Genomic DNA, 17544 nt, shown 5'->3' on the forward strand with positions numbered 1-17544 from the left:
AGGTGGCATGACCCAGAACTACAAATGAAATTTGTGGTGTACAGTAGAAGATGAGCAGGAAAGGTCAAAGTCTTTTGGAGCGCCCCTGTGCTATTACTCTGCAGCATGTCTGACACTCTGCTCTGCAGATTCTGCGGTCTGTCCACAGTATCTGATTCAGGACAACCCTAAGTCTCTTCCCAAAGTGTGAGAGACCAGATGGATTTAATGCACAGGAGAACTCAAAGTATATGATTCATGCCATATTTACCAGCATCTTTATCCAAACTTTGATGCTTAAAATCTAAATTAAGCAGTGCTTTTGAGAATACAGCCATGTTGCCTTAAACTTACATCTGGGTGCTACAAAACAACATTATGGATGTATAATCCTTACTAGTCCATACAGAGGAAACATCAAGTTTGCTTTTAAATAAGGTTAGAAGGAAATATATTGACTTCTAAAACAACTGTTTAATTTTTAATGTTACTTTACTAAAATCCAACAACTTTGATAGAATATTCCACTTATAGTGGATGTGAAGTTAACCCCTGGAGAGGTGGTGTGGAGTTCTGCAGGAAACACTGAGCGAAAAGAGCACTGAGGGCAAAAGGAAAGAAAGCAGTGGAAATATGTTTTGGATTACTTCGACTTCTATAAATGCTCTTCATCTTAATAAAGTTAAATATGTCTGTACTGTGAGAAAGTGGCTACAGTCTAAACTCAAGACTGTAATAGAGGTGAATTAGAATAACGGAAGAATGAATTGTGTCTTGTGAATAATATTTACCAAATAATTTGATATGTTTTCAAAAGACTAGAAGTTGTAATTGTCAACTGGTAGCAAGAACTTTCACACCACATGCAACTTGAAAGTGTACTAGGCTATTTTGGCAACAGACAGCACTACTTTACAATTACCACTTTATAATGCTTCCCAAATCATAAATAATGATGGCCATCCTGCAACCTATTAGTGCAGGGCAAATACAAGAGAAATAAACAAGACTCGACACAAAATACATGGTGACAAAGACATATCAAAGAAAATCCAAACCCTTAACTGCTGCTAGTGATGCTTCCACAAAGGACAGAATAATGAGCAGTGTGAGTATGTATGGTAAATCCTTTCACAAATAGGGACTTTAAGCAGATAAATAAAGCTTATAAATGTACAGTACATGTATACACAGCTGTCTCCTAGAAATTACTTTTGTATTTTACTAAGTTGATTTTATAATTGCATTGTGGTGTCAAACATAATTCCTGCCAGGCTTATGTTCACACACAATGTTTCTTTGAAACACTACATCTATGTAATGCAATGGATTTGAGAGGAGGTGGTTGACGTGGATGGCGGGTGTACAAAGTGCAGGACTTCAACGCCACAGTCTGTTATTTGTGTCCAGACTCCAGCAAAAAAAGCACTTTGGTTAAGGCAAATAAATATTGACTTTTTGGATAGGTTTAGGCAATGAAAGCACTTTGGTTAGGGTTTTTCTAAAAGTCTTAATGTTTATTTGCACCCAGGTGAGAATTATTATTTGAGTATTCACATCTCATAACTACCCTCAGTTTGGTTGGATTTAGGCAACAAAGCTGCTTGGTTAGGTTCAGGAAACAGAACTATTTGGTTAGGTTTAAGGAAAGATCATGGTTTTTCTTTGCCGTGCATATCCATTTGGCTATTCAGACTTTGAGTTGAAACAGCCTGGTGCCTGTTTCTGACATGCACCTTCTGATATACACCTGCCTGTAAACAACCACATATGCTATTCCACCCCAGGTGCAAATTGCATTGCTGGCTATTCACACCTGGATGCAACTAGCATCTGCCAGGAAAAAAAATCTTAAATATGTTGTCAGATACTTTTAGTATTTTTGCTGTTGCAGACATGTAAAGTTGTATATAAATGTTGTTGTATATAAAGTTGTATAATTTCTAGGAGACAGCGCTGGTATTTATGTAGAGTATGGGGTGTGTGCATTGCCCTGTGCGCATTTGTTAAAGAAATCAAGTGTTTTATTGTTTGACAAATGAAAAGAGTGAAAATGCTAACCATATTTGAGCTTCATTTCCACCAAGAATCCCAAAACATCAATAGCACACTTATTTCCTCACATGCCTTGCTGTAAAAAGTACTTTTAACAGTAAAAATCTATTGGAGTGGGACCAACAGAGAGTACCGAGGGTTGAATATTTGAATTACAAATTGATCTGAGAATAGTTTTAAGTGAGGTCTAAGCCAATAATATTTACCAGTGATCATTGAAATTATGGAAATGACGGTCATTTTTTGACAGGCTTTGTGTCTTGTTTTTCTCATTGTTCCTTACCTTCACTTCACTTTTCTCCTCTTCTATCTCGCTCGTGCCTCTTTTCTATCCATCTGACCACCCTTCACTTCCATTCTCAAGCTCTTTTTCTATTTTGACTCCCTCCTGCCCTTCATCTCCTCTCATGAGAAGCTGCTGCCTGGCCTCAAAGGGAGCACTAGAAAGGATCCATCAGCCAGACTAGTATTCTCTGGAGGATGCATCCAGCGTGTTGCTCTGTTCTACTCTGCTCACTATCATATCTATCCAACCCGAGATAGCCTTTACTGTAGATCACAGGACCTGTTTTCAAATTTGCTGCAAAGCTGTATGGAGCTGTAATTCCGTGCCTTGTTGGACACCAACCATCATACCACTCACGCGTTTCCCCCAAGGTATTTGCTCCCGGTGTGAGGCATATCTTTATGAATACAGGCTTACAATACCGTGCATTATTATATGCCTGGGTGTATACAGTGATGGATTGTTGGTATATGTATGTATGTATGTTTTGTAGTGCGGGATGAAAGGGTCACATAGAAAACCTACAGCAGATTTAAACCAGAGAGAATTAATCTGCCAGACGTATCTTGTGTGTTTTTTGAGCGGCAGCTGGAGACAGCAGTATGGCACTTTGAGCCTCCATGCTGGACCAAAACAAAGCCTCATTCATCCCCAAATAACAACATCTGGGCATGCTTAACAGCATGGATAAATAAACAAGCCCTATGGACACTAAATCCCCCGCACTCAATCACTCTCGCTCCCTCTCCACCCGTTCCCCCTTGCCACTCTGAAGGCTGTAGGTTGTTGGTGTGGGACTGGCACATCAGCACTGATAGTGTGCATCCAATTAATTAGCCAAACGTTATCTCATTAGTAATAGCCGGCAGACTAAAACAAGAATCCTCCCTTATAGTTGCAAACAACCTCTGGACAAAAAATGAGGATGATTCTCTCCTCCTCTGTAACCTCTGTGATCTGTTGATGCTGAGTAGGAGGACTGCGAAGAGAGACATGTGAATGCGGTTTGGTCAAAGTGTCCATCGTTAAGCAGCTATTGCTCATGGCTCGCATTTATTCACAGGCTTCTGCGGAATTAAACAGCCCGGCCCCCAGCACATCCTAATGACTCCGTATCAGGAGGCAATCTAATGGTTTCTTTGTCTTTAAGTTATCCGTCTTTGTGGACATCTGCAACACTCGCACAGTAGCTGTAAGCAAAAGTCAGCACCATCTGACACAGTTCTGAATCCCTTGCATTCCTCAACACCTGTGCCTCAATGTTATTTAAAGCACTCAGGGGTGCTGCACCAAACATCAGCCACCGGCTATTTGCTTGTGTGTGTGTGTGTGTGGTTGTGTGTGTGTGCAGGGAGAAACTTGACTTCTTGAGCATAGTAACCATGAGCAACGAGCTATGCACAGACAAAGTAGCACTAAACAATGTGGAAGCCATTTCGTGTGAATGAAGGGAGCATAATGTTACATTTACTGCTTTGTTTATGTAGGAGGGCTGCGACTTTGCAAAATGAGCTGAATATGCATGCTGATGCTCTTCAACTGACGTATGTCGATTCTTTGACAGTGGACATCAATACAAATAAGGTTCTGTGTCTTACCTTCACTTGAGAGAAAGATTTAAAATAAAAGAGATTTTTCTGTATTTCAGAAGCAATCGTTTTTACTCTTTTCCAGTACTGACACACTCATAACAAAAAAACTGGCCAAATCATAGCAGTTGAATAAACTGGGAATCAGTAGCTTTTTTGGCATTAGTATTTCATAAATATTAAATATTTCCTTTGCACAGTTTTTGCATACTACTACAAAAAAGTTTAGCAGAAACAGGCTAACTACCTCCATACCTGCAGACCATCTTTTCTCAATATATCACAAAGGTGAATAACATAGTGATAACAAAATGCATGCAAGTCCACACACAATTTAAAATTTAATAAAAGTTCAAGTGGAAGCAGACAACTTTTCAGCCTACTAGCATTTCCAAATGGTATCATTGTTGTCCCGTTGCAGCAAAGACAAAAGGTCATCTATTGAAATCTGTTTCCCCGTCAATATGTGATCCCCCTTGAGGTGCATTTATGCTAAACATTAAATAAGCACAGGGATACAGATGCAACTTTCTGTCCATACGCTGTGTTCATTTTGTCCATATTTCTGCTTTTTTTTTTCTGAAAGCTTACGGGTACGGACGAGACAGAGCAGTACCACCAGTTATTGTGGGGGCAGTGTAGCAGTGTAGTGTACAGTTCAAGTGAGACACGACCACAGGACAAAATAAAGAAGTTTGAAAATCCCAAAGTTTTGGAAATGATGTTTGCTGCCGATTAATTAGGGAAAAGAATTCTCTGTCCAAATGTTTTGTTCATTCATGTTGTTTGTAATTGAGACATGATTTTTCTAGGAAAAATCATGCCTGGTGGCAGACAGATTTTCATATTGAAAGCGAGGTTTTTAGGGACCGGTCTAAACATGGATGGTGTCATTATGACATATGTGATGATGTGATAAGTTAAAGCAAAAAAGTTGTCTTTTTCCACTTAAACATGGCCGAAATTCATATTTTCCTTAAAATATTCTCTTAAATATAGCATATGCAAACAAAAGCAACATGCAAAAGTATGAAAGCGTCCAATTTGTATATTTCACTGGGCCAGATGGGATCTATTTCAGATTTATGAGTTTGTTTGTCGAGCAGCAGCACAATAGAGCACATACCCAGCGGCCTCTTATCTGCAGTTGTAGTGTCATGGTGTGCCGGTCCTTATCATCTGTCCGCAGCTCTTCAAGGTTTCAGCAGGAGTAGCAGGATGTCACTTGACACCTTCAGGGCTTTTCCAAGTCACACTGTTTTCAGCAGTGACAGATTCTTGATTACACTATTTGCATGGACATCTTTGTTACTGTGCCTGAATACGGTATATAATCAAAATACCAAATCCAGTGTCACTGACAATATGCTCAATCACTGACCTATTTACAATGGTGATACATGACACAAGATGTCACTCTGATTACAGAGTGGGAAGTCAGAATGTAATGAGGCAAACAAGCTTATTCTGTTCAAGCCTGTTCTTGGGCACAAGATAATCAGAAGAAGCTAGCAGCTAATAAGCCATGATGGTCAATTTCTGTTCATTTCAGACCGATTAAATTGCAGAGCTCTATTAACGGTCAAGATTTTTACAATAAGCTGTGCATGAAAATAAAGATGAAAATTAGCATTTGTCTTTCTTTGTATTGATTATGTGAATATGAATATGACTGGACAATAGTAGGTCTGGCCTCGAGGGAATTTAGTCAATGACAAACAGCAAAAAAAGTACACAGAGAGAAGACAATAGCTAATGAGGTGGGAGTTTAGGTGAGTTACAAACACTGCTTAATAAACGGGCACTGAATCTGGACTCATTCTTTTACAGTGTCAGAAAATCTGTTCCAGACGGAGGAGGGCTGATGCCGGAGGAGTCTACCACTTACAGTGTGCTTTCAATTAAACGGACCAACATATTCCTGCACACACTGTTAAAGGCAGGACTCCATCTACATATGCACCAATAGGGAGCCAGTAGAGAGAGTTGGAAGCACAAATAATGTGTTGTGAGGTGTGTTTTGGTTTTGTTTGAAATATCCGGTCTGCTGAGTCAGAGCTTTGAATAAGCAAGATACTTTCTAAGCGTGGAGTTGGGCTCCTGGAGACTGATACAACACAGTGCTTCTCCGTGAAGGGAACAAAAGGATTGCCCGCTTTTTTTCTTGGTTGGTAAAGAGGTGATATTTTTATCCTGGAGATGTTGCTAAAGTGAAAATGTGTAGCTTATTGTAAACAGTGCCCCCAATGAGAATTTCAAAGAAAGAGATCTAGAGCTGGATTATGACTGAACAAGTAAAACATTTTATTTTTGATATCTTTTAAATATATTTTGTTGGATAACTGATTGTTTGCAGGTTTTAAGTTTGGTTAAGTGTACATAAATAATACCTCTTGGGGTGGCAAAAGGTGGACTGATACTGCTTCCTGAAACCATGATTTTCAAAAGACAATAACATTTTTATTATAATTAGAGTAAAGCAATGTTTTTTAAAGCAATTGTGCGTGGGAAAAGCGTGGGAACTGCTGTCCTAACGTACAGCAAGCAAACAAACTCAAGTGGATGGAGGGATAACATAGTTTGCAGTAGTGCAGCCTGTGATTTCTCCCTCTGAAGGTGAGGAAGTTAAGTGTCGAAGTTATTTAGTCATAATTGACATATATTTTTAAGTCAGCCTTGTTTCAAGATAATAGGAGGCGGTTTACTTACTTGAATCTCTGAACAGCTCCCTCGTCCTTTTTAAGGATATTCCCACAAAAAGGGTCCTGTAGGCTGTGGATTATACATAAAATGCGTCGCCTCTCAACCTTGTTACTGTAATTAGTCTCTCGTCCTCCCTGTTGACTGCTTTGATGATGGAAACAGACATGTCAGATATCATCGTCGATTTTGACCAAATAAACGACGTTGGTGATGTAATGATTGGGTGAAACATTGCTAAAATAGACACAACAAGCGACACGTCGCTTAGCCTGTTCGCTGAAACATGGAGCAGGTTAGGACCTCTCATTGAGAAAAACTGAAACAATCTGCTGTTTGTTCACTCGTTTGCATCACTTACAGTAAGGGAGCAATGTGAGGTTGGCAGGGTTTCTTGTGTAGTCGTCCTACTGTAACTAGTAGGATGACTGCTGTTATAATTGTTCTAGTAGTTTATTGGTTATTATGACACTACATATGCCAAAGATCAACCTTGCATTAATTTTTAATGCTATTTTGCTGTTTCTTTTCCTCTTGAATAAAGTAATGTGGATTTATATTTTTCATTATCTAAACTACTGCACATTGTTTCCAGGTGTCCCAAAGCGCCTGCAGAAGTACAAGTATCCCCGAGTTAGGAATTGCTGGCATTATTATATACATAACACTGCTGTATGTGTATTTTTTATTTTTTTTAGCCAATCAGCTCTATACCTCAAGTGGTCTTTCAATCAGGCTTTGTCTGTGCATTGTCTCAAACAGCAGGCATGCACAGATTAGAAGGGAAAATGGCTGGTTCAAATTATCCTCTGCTGCCCACTTGGGCCACTGATTGTACCAATCTACATGCAAATGGTCATGTTTATTACACCAGGGGAATAGCAAACCACAAAGTGCCTTTGATTAATGACTGGGTCTGCTTTTGTTACAAAAAAATAAAAGACACACATTCCAGTCACCTAATTCTGCTGTAATCAATACACTAACTGCTAATGCCACATACGGTTAGACTCTGATTCACAGATCAGTCAAATTTTCATTTGCTTCATTTATGTTATTTTTCAATCAGCCCGTGATTAAAAAGTTGCAACAAATAACATTGATGACTTCACCATTATCATGCCTTCAGTTTAATCATTTAAGTACAAAAAAGGCAAAAAGTCACATAATTGGCGGGTCTGTAAATAGTTCCTCAGTCCGACGCTGCACACCATGTAAATGCGTGCCGTCCTCTCCCTTTGTTCCATCTCTCTCCCTTAACAGCTCCCCAGATGTCTACTCTCTCGTCTACAATCTCATTTGAGGAATTCATCTTGCTGTCTCCCGGGCACCATGTATTATTGCTCTCTGTGGTTCTTCATGCAACTATGATAATGTGTGTCTTGGTTAGACTCCTCACATGCCAATTATGGGTGCCTGTTATTGTGATGGACTCCACATTCATGCAGAAGAGTGACTGACTCTCTCCACTTGGGGCCCCGGCTCCCTTCACATCATATATCAGAATGTGCTTTCAAAGCCAGAACCCAGTGCTCAGGCAGCAAGGCTTAGTAGGATATGAATACATGTTCTTATTAAACCAGAGTTACATCAATTCATATTGTCTTACACATGAATGACCCACAAAGACCCTGTCATAAAAACAGCAAATGAACCAATGGATAAAATATACTTTTTTTTTTGCCTTCTTTTTTTCTGGTGTGAAGAAGCAGAGGAACAAGAAAAAAAATCCCTCTGCTCATGAAAACAGTTTTATTTGTGCTTTGCAAGCTTTGGCAGGCTCATCATGAAAATATTTACACTAAGAAAAAAACTAAAAGTATTTAATTTTTGGAAAAACAATATGTGATTATTGTGAAATAAATGCTAAGGGTGGTCACAATAAAAGCAAAAGCTGTACAGTGTAATGCAAACCAGTGCAAAAGCCCTGCAATTAATATCACCCTTAACTTGTTTAGATTGAATCAGTGTTGACTCAACACTGTTAAAAGTTTTGAGGCCAGTTCATACTTTAAACAATCAACAAATTGTGGAACTGATTGACAATGACTAGAAATAACTGTTATCCCTATATTTTAAAGGTGGAATCAGTAAGATTTGTCCGAGCTGTCATAAAGGCACCAGACAGATAAAGCTGATTGTTGTGTCTCATCCTCAGGAGAACAAATAAAGAAATACAGGTGAAACAGTGTCTCTGCAGATACAGGCATCACGATAAGATAGACTGGTCAAATGTGACACTAAAGCAAGCATTAAGTAAAAAAAAAAAACAAAAAAAAAACAACACTTCATTTTAAAGACTTGAGCATAGGCTGTCATAACCATCTCATGACATGCTACATAAAACCTAAGGAAAACAGTCAAAAAACATTCATAAAGTCTCATGTCAGGTGTCTTGACATGGTTATGACAGTGAACAAAGTAGGGTGTTTAAGGTGATACTTAAAGTAATATATTCTTACATTGATCACTGTGGTTGTAGAAACCCTATAAAGTAGTTGACTGTGTTTATTTGGTTTGTCAGAGCGACAGTGTTATGTTTTCCAAATTTAACCACAAAAGTAAATAATATACTATAATTGATTTCACATCAATACCTGCATAGCCGCAAAGCAATGGTTTCAGCTGAGTCTCAACTCTTCATCAACCGATTTTTTACCGCAAGGGAGCATGTCGGGCCTTTGGGAATCAACTCTAAAGATCAGCAACAATCAGCTGATGCAGTCGAAAGCTGCAGAGTCTGTTGTTCAGTGGGGTCGGCACTGATATAGCTTTCACAAAAGTATATTTTGATGTAGCCATTAGTATGACTTTTATTAATTTCATCACTTCAATATTCATTTAAAATTAATTTCAAAATATTTTATAAATGTACATATATAATTGAATTATGGTATTTACTTTAACGTAAAACTTAATTTAAATCAGCATATGATGATTTCTACTCCTGTATTAAGTCTTAACAAAAAATACTCTCAAATTTTCTAAGTTTAAACTAATGACAGGATAAACAGGTCCAGGCAGGAGGTGGAAAAACAGGACCTCTGAGTTTTTATAAAAACCTACCCACCAGCCAATTAACTTTTTGCAAAGCAAAGGGACAAATTAGGACAAATAGTTTTCATTTTCTGTTTTAGGATAAAAACAGATGAATTCATTACCTTTTGAAGCTTGATATACAAACAGCCAGAGTCGGTTGCTTCTTTAAAAAAAAAGAAAACCGACTCAAAGGAGAAGAATTCTTCAAAAAGCAAAAACCGCTTTATATTTCATGCATTATGCATGTTTCTCTATCAAATGAAATTCAAACAAATACCACCTGAAACACTGACTTGTTTGATAGTTCTTGTCTGAATGGTGATACATGTTCATCAGACGAGCAGCCAGATGGTAGCAGTGAGTTACAGGGGATGATTTGTTGTGATGTAAATTGACCTTGAACATCTTTTTTTTTTTGTTTCTTCTTCAGTTTTGGGGAAGGGGTTCTGGATTACTTCTGCTGTGAAAACATTTCTACTGAGAGGAACAACATCCATCATTTATATTCAAGAAATATTGAGCTTGTGCTGTTACGGTCTCTAGGCTCTGGAACAGCCTTCCTATTGACTGTAGGTTGGTCAAAATAATAGATTTCCAAACAGTATCTGAAAATCTATTGACACTGACAGGACTTCAATTGTTAGAAGAAGAAGGAGATGAAGAAAGTCAACTTGATTGGGCAGTCAAATTACAGAGTGGATATTAGTCAACACTGCAGTGTCATCCTTCTTACTGTTGTATTTCTCCTCTGTAGTCTATTTACAGTGTGTTATATAGGCACTGTAAATTTCTCTATGGACTGAAATGACAGTGCTCAAAGAGAACTCATTCATCCTTTCATCCTCTTCAAGATCTATAACCCCCCCGTGCTCTCCAGCTCCCGAAAGCACAGCTCATTCATTTTTCAGACTGCTGGTTGGTCGACTGATTTCAGGTCTCTTAACTCACATGACCTACCTCACATGTGAACTAGAGAACCTCAGGAAACACAGGAAACCAGCTGATTCTAGTTTTCTTTCGTTTGTTTGTTCTTTATTGAAACAAATTCACTAAAAGGGTTTGAAAAGTTGCCAAATACAGAGACAAGATTGTACAATTCAATTTTGAACTGACTGTGGGGACTTGTTTCAACCCTGACTCCAATATTACTAATTTCTAGTTATGTTTGAGAGGATACATAAATCTGGCTTTATTTGTCAGCAAAGGTTTCTTTTCAATGAAGTGCTACGCTATGACAGAAAAATCACAGGCCTTTTCCACCAGCAGTGGAACCAAAACAATGACAGGGTTTTCTTGGGAACCAAAGACATGCTATATCCTAAAGGCTGTTGTGCTTTGTGCAGCGCCCTTTGTTGCTCATAACTGGTGAAAACATGGGCTGGTCCATTAGATAGCACCAAAGTTCCAAGAATATTGAACAGAACCAGTTAAAAGCAGTGCTAATTTGGTGGAAAATGGCCTAGGCAGATGGTTGGGGTGAATGTTGGGTGTTGGTCTTTGAGACAAGAGACTGGGGTTTACATAGCGAGTCTTGCATGTGGTTAATCAATAAAATGTTGGTTAGGATTCTGAAAAAATGTAGATTCAGTGATCTTTACGCTGTCCTAAAACTGGGTAGGATCCCATCTTTGCCCTCAGAACAGCCTGAATTTCCATGTGGCATGGATTCAACAAGGTGCTGGAAACATTCTTCAGAGATTCTGGTCTGACATTATGGCACCATGCAACTGCTGTAGATTTGTCAGCTGCAAATCTACCATTCCACCAAATCCCAATGGTGCTCTATCAGACTGGAATCTGGTGACTGTAGAGGCTATTGGACTTCACTGGACACATGGTAGTGTTGGTGGAACTGGAAAACGTGTGCTCATTGATCCTGGGAGTAGCCTTTAGAAGATGAGCAAATTGTATGCATAAAGGGATGCACATGATCAGCAACAATACTCAGGTAGACTGTGGCATTTAAACAATGCTCAGGTGGTATTTAGGGACCTTATGTGTGCCAGGAAAATATCCCCTACCCCAGCTCACCACTAGCAGCCTGTTCCTTTGACACAAGGCAGGATGGATCCGTGGATTTCTGTTCGTTACAACACGTTCTGACCCTACCATCTGCATGTGCCAGCAGAAATAGATATTTGTTAGACCAAGAGACATGTTTCAGATTTTTGACTGTCTGGTTTTGGTGAGCCTGTGCCAACTGTAGCCTTGGTTTCTGTTCTCAGCCGACAGAAATGGTCAGATGATCAGATTTACCTCAACGTTCAATGTGTTGTGGGTACAGACATGCTCCTACGCATAGCATGATTGTAATGCATGGTTATTTGAGTTACTTAGGTTTTCCTGTCAGCTTGAACCACTCTGGCCATTCTCCTCTGACCTCTCTCATTAACAAGGTGTTTTCACACACAGACCTGCTGCTCACTCGATGTTGTATTTCATACCATTCGCTGTAAACTCTAGAGACTGCTGTGCATGAAAACGTCAGGAGATCAGCAGTTTCTGAGATACTCAAACCACCAGCAATTATCCCATGGTCAAGATGACTTGGATTATATTTCCAACAACTGAAGCTCTTGACCATGTCTGCATGCTTTTATTCAGTGATTTGTGGTCACATTATTGGCTGATGAGATATTTGCATTAACAGGCAGGTGTACAGGTGTAAAATGTTAAACAAAAAGGTTTAAAATTCTATGTTTAGTATATAAACATAATTTCTAGAAGACATGGTGGTGCTACAAACACGAGGACGACAACATAGACCATCCATTATTAGTGGGCGAAGCTTTTTCGTCTGAGAAATGAAGCCAATGCGGTAGAGCCTTAAACTCTTTCTAATGGCCAGCAGGGGGTGACTCCTCTGGTTTTAAAAAGAAGTCAGATTGAATGTACTCTTACAGTAAAATGACACCTACTTCTCACATGATTTAATATCTCAGTAAAGTGTTTCCTAATGAGCTTATGGTCTCAATACCTTATTTTAAGTCTTCTTCAATATAACATGAACATTTATTTTGTCCGTTATGGTCCCGTTTAGAGTAAAATAGACAATAAAGAAGGGTATGCTTTAGGGCAAGTCCTTCTTGGTGATTGCCTTTTCTTCGACTAAAATGTTTTCAGAAACATATTGCCGTGTATTGTTTAGCTGTACTACGAAAAACTTTGTAGCCGAGTCAACACCATGCACCGCCCAAGTCACAGTACGTTCTTCACCAGCTCCACGGTCTCGTTGGTTCTGCGCATGATCTGGGTGCAAAAAACCAAGATTGCGACCTCCATATTGCCAAACTCAAGGCTTCAACACTGTAGTCCATAAACCAATGGGTGACTTGGTTCACCCCTGGGCGACAATTATTTTTTGACCTATTCTATGCAATCATGTATATTATCGCTGATCTCGACATTTTTACAAATTTGTTTTTCTTTCTTCTTCTTCTTCTTCTTTAGATGGCCCCCTGGGACCTCGTGGCCTAGTGGAAGCAACAGAGATGTGCACACAGGAATGCTTAGTCCTGGGACATTCAGACAACTGCTGGATGCCCCCGACGTTGGGAACATACCAGCAGCCCAAGTCGCCCGTGTCTAGTTTTGGGTCTCAGCGGGAGTGGGGTCCCAAGGACAAACTTCTCAATGGACACACTTTGACCAGAACCTGGAAAAATGAGAGCGGGCGGTCAGAGCATTTTGGTGACAGGAAGCAGTTTGGGAGCGGAGAGGGACACTTCACCAGCAGTGGCATGGCCGATATCCCACTGGTGAGTCTGAAGTCCTGCCAGCCAGCTTCCTGCCCGGACAGCCCAAAGGACCAGCAGCTATAAGACGGACTCTGCTTCTTTGCTGTGAGACGTCCTTACATCCGGACACAGTAAAAAGACGAAGCAACTCATCCGAGCTCCTCTCCTTTACTGTTTTCTTTCGTGTTTCATCTCTTCTCACTTAAGTTGATGCTTCTGCAGTGTGATAGCCACATGTACTATGTAGGCCACAAAACTATAGCGCTTCTGCTGTGTTCTCTACAATTCAACTTTACTATCGCTCTAGAGGAAACCTCTTTTTTTTTATGAACCTCCATGGATTTCTTCAACATAACATTTTTCTGTCCACTTCATGTGCGACAAGCGGAGGAAGGACATGCGTAAAATGGAGAAAATGAAAACAAATTACAAGAAAAAAGAAAAAAAACTACCATGGCTGACCAGTATATACAAATATTTGTGGTGTGGTTGTTATTGAGTTGTTCAGGACTATATTAATCGACACAATCAAAGAAAATGGAGTTACATTTCAGAAAGTGTTGATCTAATAACACTGTTAGTGGACACTTGTTTATTCTGTCATTGTCTGTGTGTTTGTAAATAAGACTTATTAACCACTATCATGTACCCGTAATAACCACAGTGAATAGGACAGTTCTTGGCTGTTGTCATCATAATGGCTTGTCATCAGGATTTGGGGGTTTCAACTGGACACAGATCTATAATGTGGCATAATGTACAACAAGAAAACATTTACGTAATTCTTTAAAAACCCAATGGTTGATTTTGAAACAAATTTCCATCCCGTAATATAATCAATGTTGCCCATATTTCATAATAATTTTCTTCAAGTACTGCAAAACCACAGGCAAACCTTTTTTAAAAAAACAAACATTTTGTATGAAGGATGTCAGTGCTCAATATGTGCATTATAAAAATGAAAAGCTCTGAAAGCGCTCCTCTATAAACTGATTTTGAAAGTGTTCAGTACAATTAAATAGCAATATATTTGTAAATGGCTAAATGTTTTATCTAACGTTGATCTTATTACTGTATAGATTTTATTCAAATTGTGATTTAACTGAGTGCAATCCCTCAGTAGTACCTGCAATTTATCAACATGTGTATATATATTATTTCCACACAGACTATGATTTTCCATACGTAAGAAAACACAGGTTAAGATAACACTTTAATCACTGTGCCTTCATGATGTTTCTTCAAACACTGAATTGTGCTTATTTCAATGACGAGAACATGTTGGCTACAGAAAGTATCCTGTCTGATAATCAAATGCCTTATGCATTGAATGTTTGCCAAATTAAGAGACATAATCTCACAGATATTAAAGTACAAAAATCAAATTCTGTACTGAAGAAAAACACAAAGGCATGTGCAGATAATGGGTTAACTATGAGAGACCATCTGTCATTCCACTGTCTGAAAAGATTTGTTTTATTCCACAGCATGGAAGGCAAATTACACAATGGAATAGCATGCTAAAAGATATAGCTTTTAAAAATTAACTTGATCATTTTTGTGTCATTTTATTTTGTTGGACTAGAGTTGATTTGTGCGTTAAGGAGACATTCAGTTTGTAAAGCACTTTCATATTTATGTCACAATATAAAGAAGTTAAGTGGGATGGAGTGATTTGCTTATCGCAGTATGTTTGTCAGTTGTGTGAGGGTGTTTGACATCACAGATACTGAAACAGTTAATCCTTGTTACTACTCTACAGGTATACAGCTACTGCAATAAATGTTTTAATTATGTGTATGCTTAATTTGTGTACAAGATGGTCACCCCAGGAGTTCCGTGTCTATTTTGTACAGATGTTGCTCGCATGAACCAGTTTTCTGAAATGATTTGGTGCAAAGTCATTATCAGAAAATAAGACGGGGAATCATTTCTGGGGTACAGTACATTCATGAGGTACAATTTAGCTTTTCCTTATTTTTTGCAGTAATTTTCTTTCTTGTACAGTCAGTTCCCTCCAATCACATGATAGCTATTGAATTAGACCTAGTCTTTCACCATCACACGAACACAGAATTTACTGGCATTACCGTTTCTTTAACTTTGAAATGAGGACTAGGCTATTTTAGGAGAGCACATCTGTTAAAACGCGATATTTCTTCTGGCCATTACTCCAGTTTACATTTTGTGTCCTTACCAAAAGCATAAGGCTCCCTAAAACCATTACTCCCGGGGTCACTGTGGCATACAAACCCTCCACTACAGTAACAGAGCAAATCCTGAGGGAGGCAATTCTGGGACAGTGAAATTTGGAGTGGAAGGGGGTTGCTATGGAAAAAGCAGAGAGCTGAGCCGTTCAAAGAAAGCTCCCAGTGTATGAGCTTTCTTTCAGAACCCATTGTATGGTCTCGAGCTTTGGTTAGATGCTGAAATAATAAGATTTCAAATAGAATGTGAAGAGGTCAGAGATCTGGACTTTGAAGGTGAGCTGCTGCTGTTCCTCTAAACTGGTTGAGGAGACAGTTTAGATAAGGATGGCTGATGGAGGCACAGCATGCATGCTAACTGAGGGGAGGCTGCGAGACACAGGGTATCCTCGGGTAACATTTCAATATAACTCTTTCATTGTAGACAAGGCTGGGCAAAGTTGGCTGCATTACATTAATGTGATTTTCTGAACTTATAAGATTGTCTAACTCTGCAATTATTTACCTTTATCAACTTAGTCATTATATCCACCTTACTGTAATGATTTATCATGGACTCATTGTCTTAATATTTTGTGAAAGCACCAATAGTCCCTACAATATTGTTGAAATAGGTAAAAAATTTTGAGATATTTGATTTTGACCACCCAGCCCTATCTGTTAGATAGCTTAATCAACAGCAATGCATCATGCTCTATAAGATCATCATATTATTTCAGAATTTATTGCATGTTGTTCTAGAGGAAATGTCTATATTGTACACTACACAATAGCCTGAAAATATTGGAATATTATTTAGAGTCCATAACACCCAGCTCTTATTGACCCTTCCTAAGTCCTGTCCAGTTTTGCTATGTGCTCCAGTAACAGTTGTGGAAACCAGTTGAACTTTGGTCATATTTCTCCTTTGTTGTTTCATGCGCTTAGACATGCTATGTGCCAGGCTCGCCTTGAAAAGAAAGCAAATTCTGAGGATGGTTAAAAGTTGCTACTTGTATTGTAAGCTATTGTAAGCAAAAATGCTAGCAAAGACTAGCTTGAGTGTGTGCGTGCAAATGTGCTCTGATTGTCACACACACAGAGAAAACTTTTTCATTCAGTAGTAGTAGTAGTATTTTTTATTCAGTCATCAGTCACAATACAGTATGTGTTAATGGTATACAGTATACATACGGTACAATATAAAATAAATATAAACAATATAGACAGTAGAAACATGGTCAAACAGTCTGTGTCTTAAGTAGTGACTGAAAAGGCACAGGCAGAAGTAATGTGCTTATATATGCCTGTCCTACATTCTTATCACTTTAGCCTAACAGGTTTCAGTGATAAGAAATACAAATAATAAAGAAAAAAAAGGAAGCATTTTGTCACAGTGTTATGTTGACCAAGCAATAGCCAGTTTTGGTAGCTATCAGATGGAAAAATTTCTGTGGAGTGATGGCTTCTCAGACAAAGTATTCCAGCTCAAAACTCGGGCCAACTGGAGACTGACACGCAAGACGCAGACATGCAACCCTGAGCTCGAACCAAGCTCCAGAAATATCACCCTGAAATATCACCCTGAAAAATTATTGAAAAGGTTCAAAAATCAGCTAATCTGCTTCACCAGGGCTGTGTGTGTGCAGTTTGATTGGATTTGATGGACAGTGAGCAAACAATCCATAAACTGTCATCAGATTTTGATTTAAATGGTGCTAAATCCTCATTGGTGCACAGAAATACATGACAAAAATCTTCCTCCAGCTGAGCCACACCTCTCAGAGATAAGATGTCAGAAAATATGAATATTTAAAGAAGGCAGAAATATCCATGTCAAAAGAAGTGTGTTAATGTATTTTATCTGCTATTTTACACATATATACACACACGTATATAGTGTTAATTAATAATCATCACATGGTTAATTTATCCACAGATGTTTGGATAGTGCTGCCGTGTTGAGCTCATCA

At 38.8% G+C, this 17544-nt stretch overlaps 1 protein-coding gene across 4 annotated transcripts in view; it reads left to right on the forward strand.

Moving 5' to 3' along the window:
* pcdh9 (protocadherin 9) overlaps positions 1-15192 on the forward strand; it is a 274308-nt gene extending 259116 nt beyond the window's left edge. For all 4 annotated transcript variants that reach the window (XM_084714968.1, XM_084714960.1, XM_084714976.1 and 1 more), the window contains one exon: positions 13099-15192. In XM_084714968.1, coding sequence (XP_084571094.1) covers positions 13099-13469 — 371 coding nt within the window. In that variant the 3' untranslated portion in view covers positions 13470-15192. The remainder of the gene's footprint in view (positions 1-13098) is intronic.
* The last annotated feature ends 2352 nt before the right edge of the window (positions 15193-17544 follow it).

The sequence above is a fragment of the Lutjanus erythropterus genome, chromosome 1, assembly GCF_056507025.1.
Source record: "Lutjanus erythropterus isolate fLutEry1 chromosome 1, fLutEry1.hap2, whole genome shotgun sequence".
In the NCBI taxonomy this organism is placed as follows: Eukaryota; Metazoa; Chordata; class Actinopteri; order Lutjaniformes; family Lutjanidae; genus Lutjanus; species Lutjanus erythropterus.